The sequence below is a fragment of the Aphis gossypii genome, chromosome 1 (genome assembly GCF_020184175.1).
Source record: "Aphis gossypii isolate Hap1 chromosome 1, ASM2018417v2, whole genome shotgun sequence".
NCBI classification, from domain to species: Eukaryota; Metazoa; Arthropoda; class Insecta; order Hemiptera; family Aphididae; genus Aphis; species Aphis gossypii.
This window is the reverse complement of record NC_065530.1, coordinates 57,929,430-57,945,565: the sequence shown is the minus strand read 5'-3', so window position 1 is coordinate 57,945,565 and position 16,136 is coordinate 57,929,430. Positions and strand designations below refer to the sequence as shown.

Here is a 16,136-nt window from a genome sequence, read left to right as displayed (position 1 = left end):
ATACCTATAATATTTTAGCTATATCTGTAGATTTTAGCATTTTATATACAATATCAAATTGTAATATTGCCTTGGCCCTAGATGGACAATAGTAGAAATACAGTGAAACTTTGATAACTCGAATCGGTCGGGGGTGAAAAAAAATTCGAGTTATCGAAAATTCGACTTACAGAAAATATATAAAATATATATTGTAAGGCAGGAGCCAAATAATTTCTTCGAGTTACCGGATATTCGACTTATAGAGGTTCGAGTTATCGAGATTCCACTGTATCTATCAATGGGTGTTGTAAAGTTATAACTTATAATAATATGATGAACAAATTACGAGTATACTTATAGAATTACGAGGGTACATAGACTCTAGAGTGCATTATTATTTTAGCCATTCGTCAAAGTACCATAGGAAACGTTTTGTGTACGAGGTGTTTGAGGCGTGTGCACTCTTCGTCGCTCAAATCGGTCAAATCTTCGAGCTGCAGACGGTCGGCCTCATCACAAATTCACAACGCTTGGACGCGGACTTATTATGTCGCCGTTGCAATTGAACATCGGCGCGAGCGGTAAATCTCGACGACTGAGAGTTAGATCCGTTATCGTCCCGATACATCGTGATCGTCAAGAACCGTAACGGATGAGACAAAAATATTGAAACGCGTTACGTGTGCTCTTTGTGAATGAAAATTATTAAAAAAAGAAAACACACACGAAACTATTGATAGCAAAATTGACGTTTATTACCATAGACTTATATAGAGTATAGACACGCGTGCATCATAGTAAAATGTATTGAAGCCAAGGCCAACATATGTGCGAGAGAGACAGACTCAGACATTACTTTTTCAGGGAAATTGTAAGAATTTATATTAAAATTGGGCATTGTTATCAATGGACAAATTGTTTACAAACTCATTGAAAAAGTAATGTCAGAGTCAAGGTGGATATATAGAGGTGTAAACACTTCTTATATTGTACCCAAGGTGGATGTATAGAGGTGTGAACACTTCCTATATTGTACCCAAGGTGGATGTATAGAGGTGTAAGCACTTCCTATCTTGTACCATTATGATAGTTGGCCGAAAAAAGTAGGTACACCATTTGTAACTACCACCATGAGCGCAGACTGCCCGATGAACTCGATGAATGCTCAAACACATAAAAGTTTGTATGGCACATAATGCATTTCAGCATTTATTTTTACTTAATACTTCGTATATTTAGTAATTACAAGGGCTATGGACTCGCCCTGATATAATTAATATTTTTAATTTTAAATAGTGTAATTTATAACATATTTACATATCTTAATTATCTAAATAATAATTTTAAGAAGCATCTTAGAGTAAACAATAATATTAATATAAATAAATCTTCATCAAATATTTTTATATTTGAATTGTAAACTTAAGTAGCTAATTTATATTTTCTTAATTATTACTATATTGTATTTTTGTAAGAAATTAAATTTCAAACCACGTTTGTACAGAGAGTATGTTATGTAGGTAGGTATGCATCTGCCTTATTGGTAGGAATTGTTTGCGTAAAAATACGCGTAGTAGGTATATATAATACGTGTGTAATGAAATTATGATAATGCGAATGAGTAGTAAAAAACGTAGAAATAAAAATATCTATGTGAATAAATATTTAATATTATGTAAAATTAAACATTTTTTTTAAAAAAATACTCCTGTCCGATTACATAAAAATGAAAAATAATAATTAGAACTTAAAGGCCTTGATTAAATGCATCATCGATGGAATCACATAAGTTGCTATCGCGGTCGTAGCTAACTACCAGCGATTGCGATTGTAGGACCTATTTGATCGACCGCGGTAGTTGTTGGCGCGGTAAAATTTGCTTGTGATTCGATGTTCATGTTCCCGCCGGTAGAATGCAAAGAAAAGTGGATAAAATTCATTATCGTTGTACTTAACGTACACGTGACCAGTATGGCTCACCGACGTGTCCGCAAAGTCAGGTGGTACGATTAAGTCGTTTCCATCGTTTTGTCTGGGGACCACATAGGTTTCTCTAACCAGCACGCAGCATATCATGATGACGCGTGTGTCTGCAGTCGTTTACGAGAACAGAAAAATAAAATAAAACGCTCACATTATTAATAATACTATGACGTATGTATAATAACTGGTATCTAAATATACTTAAGGTGGACAATCATTCTTTAAGTTGCTAGTTTATAAAATGCCTTATTATTGTCGATAAATATGCACTCGAAAAAACTGAATAAGTAGTGTATTAGTTATACGAATATGTAAAATTTGAATTTAATGATAATTCTAATTCATTGTATATTTGTACATGCATAATAATTAGCGATGTTTACGATCTATCAGTCTTTATTTATGTATTTATAATAATTTTATATGATTTAAAAATCAAAAATAATTGAGCGTATATGCAATGTTTAGTAAATAATAATATTTTTAATTAAAAAAGTTGTAAGTCCTAATGAATGAAATATAATTTTAAATGATAATAAAATAATTTAATTTGATTATTTTTCTTCAAATAAGTTAGAGTGGAAATATGGGATTTTATAAACTTCTACGATTACTATTTACTGGATTGCAATAAAATAACTAAAATGATTATTTTTTTATCTAAACGTCCTACTAGATCTACTACATATACATGCTATTTTTTACAATTTATATAGATGTAACTTTTATAAATATGGTATTTGGTAGTTTGGTAATTGCCAATTGGTGTATGTATTCGTAGTTTGATATGATGGTGGAATATTATTAGGATTTCGGTGGACTTATTGTTTTCTCATTCTTACCCATATGGTGGGATATCGTAATAATTTACATGATTATAGTAATTAATAACTATAAAATACTCTAAGTAATATTATTATTTTTAAATTTGAAAATAAGTCAACTCAACATTTAGTTAAATCTAAAATTATAAAATTATATCTGCTGAACATATTTAATTTTTTGTGCGTTCTATTCTCTTCGTAAAAAAATATATATTAAAATTAAAATAAATAATCAAAACAAGTTATAGGTGCAATATTTTAAGAACAATATTTGAGTAGGTTTGATTCGTTTTAATGGTGAAGGAAAATGTAATCGATAAATAAACATTATAATTATAAACATAGTATACCTTCGCTGGGAGATTTGTCAGCATAATAATTAGCATAATCGGCGTTGTCGCTGAACGAAACACCACATCCAAATTTGTTGCGCTGGGTGCGTCTCCAGTCGAGTCCACTGCTCAGCGACTCCATGGCTCTGGACTCAGTTGTCACATGGAAAAGCAATTTTTCTTGAACTCTTCGGCCAACTTCCAATTTCATCTCTTCTTCGCGCAGTAAATACATGCCGTACATTTGTGGATAGTAGACTTGTTTTATTTTACTGATATTGCACTGAAATATTGAACGACATATTATATATAATAATATTCTTATTATAATGCATAAATGTAAAACAAATATAATATTATTTATACTAATCAATCCAATTTTACTAAGTTTGATACTTATTTATTTATAATCGATGACAATCCGTAAAGGATACATTAATATACTGTTTAGTGTTTAATAAATAGTATTAATTTTAAACGCTTATCAATGTTCCCTAGTAAAGGGCCTAGTGTATAGGCTAAGTACAGGGGAAAGGGGAAAAGCTATCACCGCATCAACTTAACGCGCTATGCGTATGAGCTAGAGCTAGACGTATAGATGTAGTATATAAGTAGGTGTAAAATGGGAGTTCTGGAACCTGAACTGAGCCCCTGAGCCGCTGAGCCTTGCTGAGCCGCCGCCGCCGACAACGTGGTTATCATGTTATCATATTACATACACCATATTATTGTACACGCGCCATATTATTGTACATGCACATGCGCAGAAGAACTATTTTATAATATTATTGTACACACAAACTATATTACCGTGCACACATATTCAACAGTTATCATACGAAATAAGTATTATTGTACACTTTATTTCTAACAGCTAGTTTAAATAAAAAAGATGATAAACTCATTTTTCTTAACACTACAGTACGCTTCACGAAAACGTACGGATGACCGCAACACGCCATTTGTCGATTTTTCTAAAAACCAAGGCCACTGGGCCTCAGTAATAGTCAGTATTTGATCTCTATCACAAGTGCGTGCCACTGGTTTGACAGGTACTATACATTTTGGAACAGTTATATAGGTTAGGTCATCCGCACGTTTTGTCGTTTTCGTGAAGCGTACTATACTCCTCGTGGCTCGTATAGGCCTATCCGATGAAGCGAATATTTACATAAACCACAAAATCATTGGTTTTATGTTTTATAGTTTTATACTTTTATCATAAAACATTAAAACGTCGCCGCACACGGGACACGGCAAGAACCGAAGAGGTATTCGATATAACCAAATACTCGAGCTTCGATATCGAATTTTTCTTACGTGAAATCTTCGAAGAAGCCTATCGGCTATCAATTACATTGCGACGATGGGCATACCAAATGGAAACTCCATCTACTTGATAATAGTTAGTTTGTAATTATTATATAATATTAAAAGTAAATAATAATAATTGGTTAGGTAAAATATTTAATAAGTGTTTTTATCGTAACTCCTCCATAGGAAGAAACTATTGGGAGGAGTTATTATATAAGATTTATATTCATAGATTAAATAATGTAAATAATTTTAATATTAGTTTAAGTAATATTATATTTAATTTAAATTTAAAATTAGGTAAAAAATTAGAAGATAAGAAAAAATTAGAATTAGTAAAACGAAAAAAATTGTTGTTTAATTTGAAAAATAACTTTCCATGAAAAAAAATGATGAAGAGGAGTCATGGTGAAAAACGTATAGTACAATCTTTAGGTGAGTAATATAAATCATATATAAAATATGTTACAAATTGAATAATACGTCGTTGGGTTTTAGACTTTAAATTATTCATTAGTAAATAATAATTACAATAACATATTAATTGACTATAAAAAATATTCATTAAGGATAGTGATTGTGTATGATATAATATAATATGATAAATGGATATTCATTACAACTGTAATAATATATCTACAGGACTGCATAATAAGTAACTGTGAGTAATAATCATATTTTTTTTTAACTCTTCCAGATAAAAACAATGGTCGAAGGGCGTGACAGAAGGCCTGAGCTGAGCTATAAATTGGCACTTGAAATCGAAAAGTCAATGGAAAAAGAAAACTACAAATAGGATCTATTTTAAGTGTAATTATAAAATTAAAATTTTAGTGAAACAGTAACTTTGTAATTGAAAACTACATAAGAAATCTCATCGGTTGTTCAGTCATCGTCATAGTATTCGATTTATTCTCATTATTTTTAGACTTCAATAGGTCTCTGGTATAAACTTACTTGGAAATTTAAAGAGTTGTGTTTAGTTTATAAACCACAAATTTCCATAAAAAGTACTTAATATATAATATAGAAAACATAATTTGTACGTTTGCACTGAGTATATTTAATAACTGTATAAAAATTAAATTTATATTAGAATAATAACAATAATTGCATACTATTTAAGTATCAAACAAACATTCCAGCCTTATATTTTTTTAAAATACCACATTGTTAACTATTATTTTTATTGTTTTTTTTTTTTTTACATTTAATTTATTTATTAAATTGGTATGCTTCAATAAATTAGCAACATTGTGTTTTAAATTGTTGAGTTGCCTCACAGACATTCTGACACTTTCACTAGTGTTGTTTTCAGTCGAAAAATCAATAATTATGTGTTTTTCTATTTTTGATCCTTCACTGAAAAGCTTGTAGTAAATACTGTAAGTATAATACAAACTTTTACTTACAAAGATTAATGAGATCATTAGAAAAAAAAAATAATAATTAAATTTGATTTTAAAATCAAACCTTGTATAATTCAAGTTACATTCAGAATGAAATTAGGTCTATTACGAATTAAAGTGAATTACATTTATCACTTCAAATCACTAAATATTGATTGGTACATAATAAATTCATAAAAATATATGCAATTAATATCAATTTAAAAGAAACAAATAGATTTTACTACCATTAAATAACTTATTTATAAACAGTTTTATATTGTACTCATATTGATAAAATTACAGTATGTACAATATACATTAACTGTTTCTTATACCTAAATAGAAATAATTTATGTCTCACCACGATTAAAAAAAAATGTTTATGGATATTTGTAATTATAATAATTATTATTTCATTTTAGATTAGAGTTTGGTCAATTCTATAGTTCTTTAAATATGTGTCATTGTAAAAGCTTGCAGACATTAAATGATTATCAATTTTTTCCTTTAATTCTAGATGTGTATAAAATATAAATATTAGTTGAGATAACATCACAGTAGCTAATCATATTGGTTGTCTAACTCTCTAAAATATTAGCATACTACCTATACAGTATAAAGAATAGTCTATGATAAAACGATAATATTATACACTTACAGACGTCAGACAACTTGTGACATTGAGTTTACTTGGTAGAATATTATTTTGAAGGTTGTTGATTATAAAATATTTAACGAGTTATCAACTTAAAATGTTCATTAATTATAACTTTCAATCTTTTGAGTGGTTAATAATAGTATTAATATTGTTATTTATTATAACGTTTTCAATTCTGCAGTCAGTCGGGGCTTTTGTATAAACTTCCATTTTTAAACTTATATACACTAAATGGTTTAGTTTCTTTTGAGCTACATAAATTTTCCGACGAAATTAGTAATTATCAAAGTAAAAACTTTAAAAAGAAAATATTATAACTACAATACTACATAGTACATAAACTACAATATTATACTTAAACCAAACACATTAATATATTTAAAATTTAAATATTTTTGTTTTGTTATCTTGTGGTTTGTCTATTTTCAAGTTTGTGACAATACCATAACGTTATCACGATAATGTTTTAAATTGTGATATTAAACATATGGGATAATAACCGTATTCCTGTCTTCGTTATAAACATTAAATTTTCGTTTTTTTTTTTTTTAACATAGGTACTTAACGTTTACTAGTCAATACTTAAATAACTCAATAGTCATTAGGTAATTATTAATCATAATAAGGCTATATTGGCGGTTTAGGTGAAGATTCTTTAAAATATTGATAGGAATTTTTCTTATAGGTACTGATGCTTCGAGTTTTCTCTATAGATATTTGAAGGAAAACTTAGTGTTGTATTTTCATTACATAGTTATTAGCACAAAAAATTTTATGATTTTTCAATTTCAAAATTACTTGCAAATTTTCGCGTTTTCGACAAATTTCGTAAAAATTTGAACTATAAACGCTTATAAAAAAAAATAGTGCCTAACGATTTTTAATTTTTTTTTGCTACAAAAAGAACAACTCATAAGGAACCTTGTATTAAATTTTCAAGTTTTTTTGGTCATCCAAAAATTTTTACCGACATTTCAAAAAAAAATTCGCATAACAATCGAAAATTTCACTATTTCAGTGGTCTATAAATAACTTAAAAAAGGTCAAAAATATTGTGAAAATTTAACTGTATATAGATAACACTAACATAAACATTTGGTGAAAATTTCAAGTATTTAAATCGATTAGTTTTTGAGTTATAGCAAAATAAAAAATTCGATTTTGACGAAAACTGGTTTTGCGTAAAAATTCCGTTTTTCCGTCATTTTTTTTTTGTTTTTCTCGATTATTTGAAAACTGTTGGAAAATGTTTACTTTTTACCTCTATAATGCACCAAGGATATTCACTTTTCCATCGGAAACCACCCCCGAAGTTTGAAATTGTGATGTTGTGATTGTTAACATGTTTTTAATTATATGTGTAATAATTTTATAATTATTTCAATGAAGGATCAAAAATAGAAAAACTCATAATTATTGATTTTTCGACTGAAAACAACACTAGTGAAAGTGTCAGAATGTCTGTGATGCAACTCAACAATTTAAAACACAATGTTGCTAATTTATTGAAGCATACAAATTTTGTAATCAATTTATATTATATGTAAAAAATACATTTATATAAACAGATTTAAAGAATCCAAGCTTAGATGTGGAGCATTCTCATGCTGGTGATCTACACATCGGCATTGTTGAAAAAGCAAAGGAAGAAATGAAAAACCGATTTATAATGTCAACAAATACACCTTCTCAAGTTTTTGCGGAAGTAGTCAATAATTTGCCAAGAGAAGCTCTGAAATCCTTGCCAAAAGAAAGCACTATAAAAAGAACATTGCGTAATTGTAAAGGTCAAATGTATCCAAAAAAACCTCAAAATCTATCAGAGCTAAGTATAACTGGTGATTGGAAATTATATAAAAATGAACCCTTTTTATTGTACGATAGTGGACCTGATTCTGATGAACGAGTAATTATTTTTTCTTTGGATAATGGTTTGCGATATATCACTGATGCAAATAATTGGTTTTGTGATGGTAACTTTTCTTTGAGTCCTGAACATTTTTTACAACTATATGTTATAAGAGTAAAAAAAAGAGACGTATTTGTGACCGCTGTTTATTGTTTATTAGAAAGAAAAACAAAAAGTACTTATAAAAAAATGTTTAGTATTTTATACGAGAAATGTGCTGAACGTAATTTTTTTCCTGATCCAAAAGTGTTACATATTGACTTTGAGCAAGCGACTATCCAGGCTGCTCGTGAAATAATTGGATTTGAATTAGAAATAAGAGGATGTTTTTATCACCTTTGTCAAAATACGTACCGAAAAATACAAAATCTAGGGTTACAGAAGTTGTATACAAATAACGACAGTTTTAGTCATTTTTGCGGGATGTTAGATGGACTAGCTTTTTTACCACTACACAAAATTTATGAAGGTATGAACTATTTAAAAACTGTTGTTCCACCAGAAGCTGATGAGTTGCTGGAGTACTTTGATTGTACATACGTCACGGGTACGTATAAAAAAGTTGGTTCGGGCGAATGTATAAAACTACGTCGAATTAAAGCGATGTATCCACCAGAGATATGGAAGGTGCACGAATCGACATTAAATGGGGAACATCGTACAAACAACATTTGTGAGAGCTGGAATAACAGATTTAAACATGTAGTGGGGCATAATCATCCTACGATATGGAAGCTGATTGATAAAATACGACAGGAAATAAGTGTCGATATCGCAAAAATAGAAATAAATGATATTGGGCTAACATCTAAAAGGAAAGAAAATACTTTGGAACACCGTCTTCAAATATTATATCAACGATCTGCAGATAACGAACCAGTCGATCTGATATTACAAAATATATCACATTGTTTACGAAAAAGGAGTAGGGAGTAGTAACAATTATGGTATAAATTACATGTGACAATTAACTTATAATAATATGTACTCTAATATAATTAATAATTATGTGTACCTAATAAATAATATTATTTTTAAATTATTTTTTCTCGGACTTTTTTTCCGTTTATTCGGACTTTTTTCCTCGGTCTTTTTTCCCCCGGACTTTTTTACTGTTTACCCAGTGGCGGGATGTGGCGGTTTATGGCGTGGACGGGTGCGGTGGTGGGATGTGGGGACGACGGCGGCTCAGGCCCTCAGGGGCTCAGGTTCTAGAACTCCCATTTTACACCTACTTATATAGTTGTATAATGTGCGCCAATTCATTCAGTAGTGAGTAGTTAGTTTTATGTGTATTTTATTGTATAACTCTAAAAAGTTAATTTAAAATCAATATACTAATAAATAACAAACTTTAATACTAATAAGTATTAATTTTTTGGTCATTCGTAGTATTACTCACGTTGGGAAATGTTGTTTGTACAAGCTGTTTAATTTCATTATCGCCGTCGGTGCTTAACTCGCCAAGAAACGGACGATCCACGCCATTGTAGTGGACGAGTGACAACTTTGAAGTACGTTCCAAAATATGGACTACAGCTTGCGCTGTAAACTCCGACGCACTAGTGTGTGTTATACTGCTACTATCACTTGAAAACATTGTCGTTGTATAGAATCCCTGTGAAAACATTAAATTTTTATAATCATGATTTGAACATTTAATACGTGATCCTTTATTTTTACTGAAAACTAAAACTCAAAATGATAAACGTATATAAGCACAATAATTTTGTTCATAGACATTTGATGGTTCACATTTAAACGAAAGGATTTGATGTCAAAACAAGGAATTTCTTTCTCAAATTGTGGATCATGAACATTTTTTTTAACTACATCACATTCTAAAATATTAATGTTATTTTATATACTCCGTGCACGTTAAGATTATGACTTGGTGGTGGACGATTTTGAGGCTGTTACAGCTTCTGATTGGTTGCCCAATGCCCAAATGCCCAAACAATTGGTCATCGGTATACAGCGCTGACCCAAATGTCAACAACATACACTGTCAAATGATCATACTCTTAATGTGACAAACAGTCCATGTACAAAAGTGGATTAGCTTTTTAATGCGAACGGTGGAAAAAGTTGTTTCGGCTGCGCGACCGACTCAATGGTCATGCTCTTAACGAACACAGAATATAAGTACTTATAAATCATAACTCATAAGTAGAGCAAGAACTTTCATGTACTAAAAAATCATCAAATATGCATTTAAAAATATGCACTTCCGCATCAAAAAATTTAAAATATGCAGTTAAATAATATGCTCTCATCAAAATTAATACATTTAAATGTATAGCTCTAAAAATTATGCATTTTTTTTTAAATATTTAATTTTTATAATTTTATATTATCTTTCTATAAGTTTTAACTAAATTTGATATCGCTTTATTGTATTGTAATCTAATCTACAGATTATCAATTAAGATAAAATGAGTCTTTATGAAAAAATATGCGAATGCATGGAAGTCCTTGTTCTACTCATAAGCGTGCGTACTGCGTATACAGGGTATGGTATCCAGTAAGTCCGAATTAAGGATCGATATTCAAACGTAAAATAACTTATTATTTTCCTCAAACAATTATTGTTATTATTTAATTAAAAAATGAATATACTCTAAATACTTGAAAATTTTAACAAATGTTTAAATTATTACTATTTTAAACACTTTTAGCTTTATTTATAAGATAGGTATGAGAAAATTTCGATTTTATTTCGTTTTTTTTTTTATAAACTATATATCAATAAAAAATTATAATTACATATTTGAGGTAAACCTTTTAAATTTAATTAATATTTCGATATAATTACTTATTTTCAGAACGTTCCTCTTCTGTGGCGGATTCTAAAGGTAAGAGTCCACAAAGCAATTAAATTCGCCACAAAATATACTTTATATTATTTCGAATGTAAAATATTAAAAACATATATTATTATAATAACTCGTTTATTACAGATATAACTCGAATAATGCGATGATCAATAGTTAGACAATTAAAAGTAAGTGAGTAATTTTGTAGGAGACTCATTGAATATTGTTATTTTTCAGGTTGTACTGTAGTACTTATATACCATTGGTCTATCTTACAAGTTTAAGCCATAATTGTTGTTTTACTTTATTCAAAAGGTACATAAGTACGAAATGTGTTGTTGTTTATTTGTTAATACTATTCTTAGACCATAACATTATTAATATTATATTATAATAATGTTATACCTAATAATATTAATATACACTATTTGGTTAGTGTGCTAGGATACAAGGTACGATAATAATGATATTGTACAGTACAATAGTGATAATTTAATATTATATTAGTATTATTATTTATGTTTAATTATTATTCAATTAGACCTTCCATCAATTCAAAACTAATTGATGAACAGCACGGTTTCCGTTCTGACTGGTCAACGATCACTTGTCACCTTGTTTTTTCCAATTATATATTTATATATACTTATATAATATATAGCCTTTAATAATCATTCTCAGGTTGATGTTATATAAATGGATTTTACCAAGGCTTTTTATCGCGTTGATCATAATTTAGTGATGGAAGTGTTGTTTAGTTCTGGGTTCGGTGAACCATCAACCATTGTAGCCTTGGTTTCAGTCGTAACTCGTATCTTTGAGACAGGGATGGACTGTAGAGCTTGTAAAGGCCTACTGCCCTAGAATTTTAGAGGGTCCCACATTCAAGATAATCCAGAGAATCAATTACTATTTTTTGTCAAATACAGACGTGGGATTAATAAATGTATATTCTTAATACTAACTCGTTTATCTGTACTTACTACTTAGAAAACATTTTTTTTTTCAAAATTAAAGAGTAAAATAGCATTTGTTTAAATTGGTGATAACTGATAGTTAATAATTTATTTTTATTATATTATAGGGCTGTTATAATTTATAAATAATCCTAATTCATATTCCGTAGTTTAGTATTCATGATTCATGAAATTTTACTATTATAATTTTTTGCTGAACATCCCAATATTTTACTATTTAATTATAGTAACCTACATTCTATTGTATTATAAAAAAATTGTATTATTTGCATATATTTATTGACCAATTGAATTGCTAATTTATTAAAATAAATATATTTTGCTTTTCTTATTATTTTATTTTATTTTTTCAAATTCACTTTTATTTATTTTTTTTACTCATAATTACTTGTTATAATTATATGAATGTCAATAACTATTAAATACTATTTAGTATTAATCTATAAATAATATTTAGAAAAATAAAACTACTAAAATTATTAAGCTACTTATACATTATATTTGATTTAAGTTGTATTTATTCGTATTGATTGATATCTATTGTTACTTTTAAATTTAAAATTAAATACAAGACTGATATCTTTGAATCGTCTATTGTTTTCTAAATTATGGTTTCTCTTGTAATTAACTAGAATAGGTAACTATTAGCCACTAACTACCAGTATACAAAATTAAGTACTTTACAACTTCAACAAGATAATTTTACTAGGTAACTTATTTTATTAGTTAAATTCATGAAGTGTGTGAGTGGTACAATGAGATAGGACACATCAAAATATGATGGCCAATCTCAAAATTATTATTATTAATTTTTATTAATTTGTTATTATATTATGTATTATATTATTATTTTCTTATAACTTGTCGAAATAATGCTTCAATTTCAAACTTCGGGGATGGTTTCCGATGGCAGAGTGGATTTCCTTGATGCATTATAGAGGTCAAAATTAAACATTTTCCAACAGTTTTCAAACAAATTGAGAAAAACAAAAAAATAATGACGGAACAACAGGAATTTTCAAGCAAAACCAGTTTTCGACCAAATCGGTTTTCTTATATGATTGTAACTTTAAAACTAATCACTGTAAATACTTGAAATTTTCACCAAATGTTTATATTAATATTATCTATATACAGTTAAATTTTCAAAATATTTTGACTTTTTTTAGCTATTTATAGACAACTGAAATTTTCAATTTTTCTGAGAATTTTTTTTGAAATGTCGATAAATTGAATAAAAAATTTTGGATGATAAAAAAAAACTTGAAAATTTAATACAAGGTTCCTAATAAGTTGTACTTATTGTAGTTAAAAAAAATTCAAAAATCGTTGGTCACAATTTTTTTTATAAGCGTTTATAGTTCAAATGTTTACGAAATATGTCAAAACGCGAAAATTTCCAAGTAATTTTGAAGTTGAAAAATCATAAAATTTTTTGTGTTTATATCTAAGGAAAAAATTCAATTCAACACTAAGTTTTTTTTCAAGTAGCTATAGAGAAAACTTCACTCAGAGAAAAATATATCTTGGTTTTAATTATGGTACTCCTTTAAATTAAATTAAATTGAAGCATCATTATAGCCTATAGGGAAAATTTTAAGTGCATTTGAATTTTAAATTTTTACGAAATTGCGTAACGATAATGATTTTAAATATTAAACGACCCTTTTTATCGCGGTAAAAAAAACCAAGATGCACGTGTCTCGAATATATATACAGATTGCATGTAAAAATCGTTGTCATATATGTGTAAAATAATATGATGTGTACAATAATATGGAGTGTACAATAATATGCTGTGTACAATAATATATATATAATATACACTGAGATAGATAAGATATATAGGTATATCTTATCTATCTCAGTGATAATATATGACAACAGGTGTAGTATTGGGGTGATGAAGTGATGGGTGGAGATGAGGGTGGAGATGTCCTTGACAATGACCATCATCTTATGGGATGACCTACAAATACCTGCATTATATGGCGATCGTATAACACAATACCCATTGTAACAATAAATGACAGGGCTTATATTCGTAGAGAACCGTTTTCATATACCATTTTAACCAGAATGTTTGAAATATTGAAATACTAAGTTAAAATAATAAGTCAATTATATAAATGAGAAAAATATGTATATTACAACTGTACAATACTTAACAATCCCTAACCCTCATACATGTCCATAACCATGTTTAATGCCGCATTTTCCTCCTCGTTACCTATTCCTCCAGTCGTCGAAAGCAGCGGTGATATTATTTTCATACCTCTTCATGACCATATTCAATGCAGCATTTTGTCCTTATCCTCGCCCCAGGAAAAATACTTGGTCTCGCGTAGTCGCGTTGTTTTATTATTCCAATGATCAGATTATAGAACTCGCGAGGTGTCTTTAGCGGAAGCTGTGTAACATGCTTGGTGACATCGATGATTCATAGGAAAAAGCTGCCGGTGGAGTCTAAATAATAACAATTAATTTAATTTCTAAAAAATAATAATTTTATTCTCTTAAAACTAACAACTTACTATGACACTATATAGGTCGCTTATACTTGAGGACATCGATATTGGGAAACAGGTACTTCATCGATAATTTCTCGAATATTATATTCTTCATAGTTGTTCGTCATCTAAGAATTAGATTATGTATACTTGTAAAATATTTTAATTATTATTGTAAAACCAAATACCTACTTACGTTTAACAGCTTGGACTTGGTGAATTTTTGGTTAGCTGAAGCAATCTTGTACAGGTTTATACGCGGGAAAATATAAGACTGAATAATCGAAAACTATGTTTGCTTTTCGTAAAATGTACATAACAACCCCCACTGGTAGGGAGTGTACGTTTTTACCTTGAAAAAATGTCCGTCTTTTTCTTAGAATGCGATCTTGATAATAGTTTTCAAAGACCATCGAAATCACATACGGATCGATAATATAACAATGATATACAATGATATGGTATAAATATACCTGATTTTCGAAAATGTATAGCAACGCCACTCGCTAGTAGGTACGGTGGTATTATATACATATATACAGAACGACCGCCTATCTTAACAATTCTTTTTATATTACCCATGTATATTTCTTTAAATACATCAGTTTTGATAATATCTCACAATAGGATAGAATCAAAGTGGGGAAAATATGTTTGGTTAAGTTTTTACAAATACCGGTTCGATTCTATCCCAGAATATTATATATTTTTTGCTAATCACCCTATGTAGACCAAATATTTTAAAGTGAATACAATAAAATGTATAAATTCCAAAATAAATATAAATTCAGTGAACAATAGTCAAGGTTACCGACATAGGGTTAAAACAACACTAGTAATAAACTCTTGTGCACATGTCTCGAATATACATATATACAGATTGCATGTAAAAATCGTTGTCATATATGTGTACAATAATAATATGATACATACAATAATATATATATGACAACAGGTATAGTGTTGGAGCGATGAAGTGATAGGTGGAGGTGAGGATGGAGATGTGCGTTGGGGGGAAGGACGAGCTATACGGCGCTAGGGTAGAAGTACGAGCCGGTGATGGGGTGGAGGTGTGCGCGGGGGCAGCAGAACCGCTATTTATATTCTACTTACATACTTGTGGCTCAATAGTGTCATTGAAAATACCTGTCCATGGATCTGCTGGTACTGGATCCTATACAATATGACAATAATATGATTTTCATTTAAGAGTATTTGGTTACAGACTGTTTTAATAGCTCAATAAAATAAATTAATGTTGTTTTGAAGTGATTGATATAATGATCACGTCATATATGATTCCTTATCCTTTGATTTGGATGATTTTTAATTCGTTATTTTTGTTATTATATCTATTAAACGACAATAACATAAGAAGGGGAGTTTTAGGGCTCCCCCCCATAAAACAAAAAAAAAACTTTCAAGAAAATGATTAAGCAT

The 16,136-nt window shown here is 29.0% G+C and overlaps 2 protein-coding genes across 5 annotated transcripts in view; one reads left to right on the top strand and one right to left on the bottom strand.

The window, feature by feature from the left end:
* The window catches only part of LOC114128065 (uncharacterized), a 12,095-nt gene extending 6,521 nt beyond the window's left edge, over positions 1–5,574 (top strand). The window contains exons 1-3 of one of the 2 annotated variants that reach the window (XR_007603134.1): positions 3,402–4,526; positions 4,736–4,870; positions 5,133–5,574. Coding sequence is in view for 1 of the 2 variants with exons in the window: in XM_050197208.1 (XP_050053165.1) it covers positions 5,133–5,158 (26 nt within the window). In the remaining variant the exon portion in view is untranslated. Of the gene's footprint in view, positions 1–3,401; positions 4,527–4,735; positions 4,871–5,132 lie in introns of those variants that run through there. The other variant, XM_050197208.1, reaches the window with a different exon arrangement.
* LOC114119596 (uncharacterized) lies at positions 1,629–16,136 on the bottom strand. 3 transcript variants are annotated; one of them, XM_050197205.1, is made up of 6 exons: positions 14,893–16,136; positions 14,721–14,824; positions 14,462–14,652; positions 9,796–10,011; positions 3,140–3,404; positions 1,629–2,072 (listed from the first exon to the last, which is right to left on the bottom strand). In XM_050197205.1, exons 4-6 carry the CDS (start codon positions 9,991–9,993, stop codon positions 1,795–1,797), a joined length of 741 nt encoding a protein of 246 aa, XP_050053162.1. In that variant the 5' UTR covers positions 9,994–10,011; positions 14,462–14,652; positions 14,721–14,824; positions 14,893–16,136; the 3' UTR covers positions 1,629–1,794. The 3 variants fall into 3 exon arrangements, with proteins under 3 accessions (XP_050053162.1, XP_050053161.1, XP_050053160.1); XM_050197204.1 differs by having other exon boundaries at positions 14,417–14,652; positions 14,889–16,135; XM_050197203.1 differs by having other exon boundaries at positions 14,417–14,652; positions 14,893–16,135.

Coding starts and splice junctions, on each gene's coding strand:
- LOC114119596 (XM_050197205.1), bottom strand. CDS start 9,993: ATGTTTTCAAGTGATAGTAGCAGTATAACACACACTAGTGCGTCGGAG. Junction 3,405..9,795: donor TACAAACAACATTTCCCAAC/GTGAGTAATACT, acceptor TCAATATTTCAG/TGCAATATCAGTAAAATAAA. Junction 2,073..3,139: donor TGACAAATCTCCCAGCGAAG/GTATACTATGTT, acceptor AAACGACTGCAG/ACACACGCGTCATCATGATA.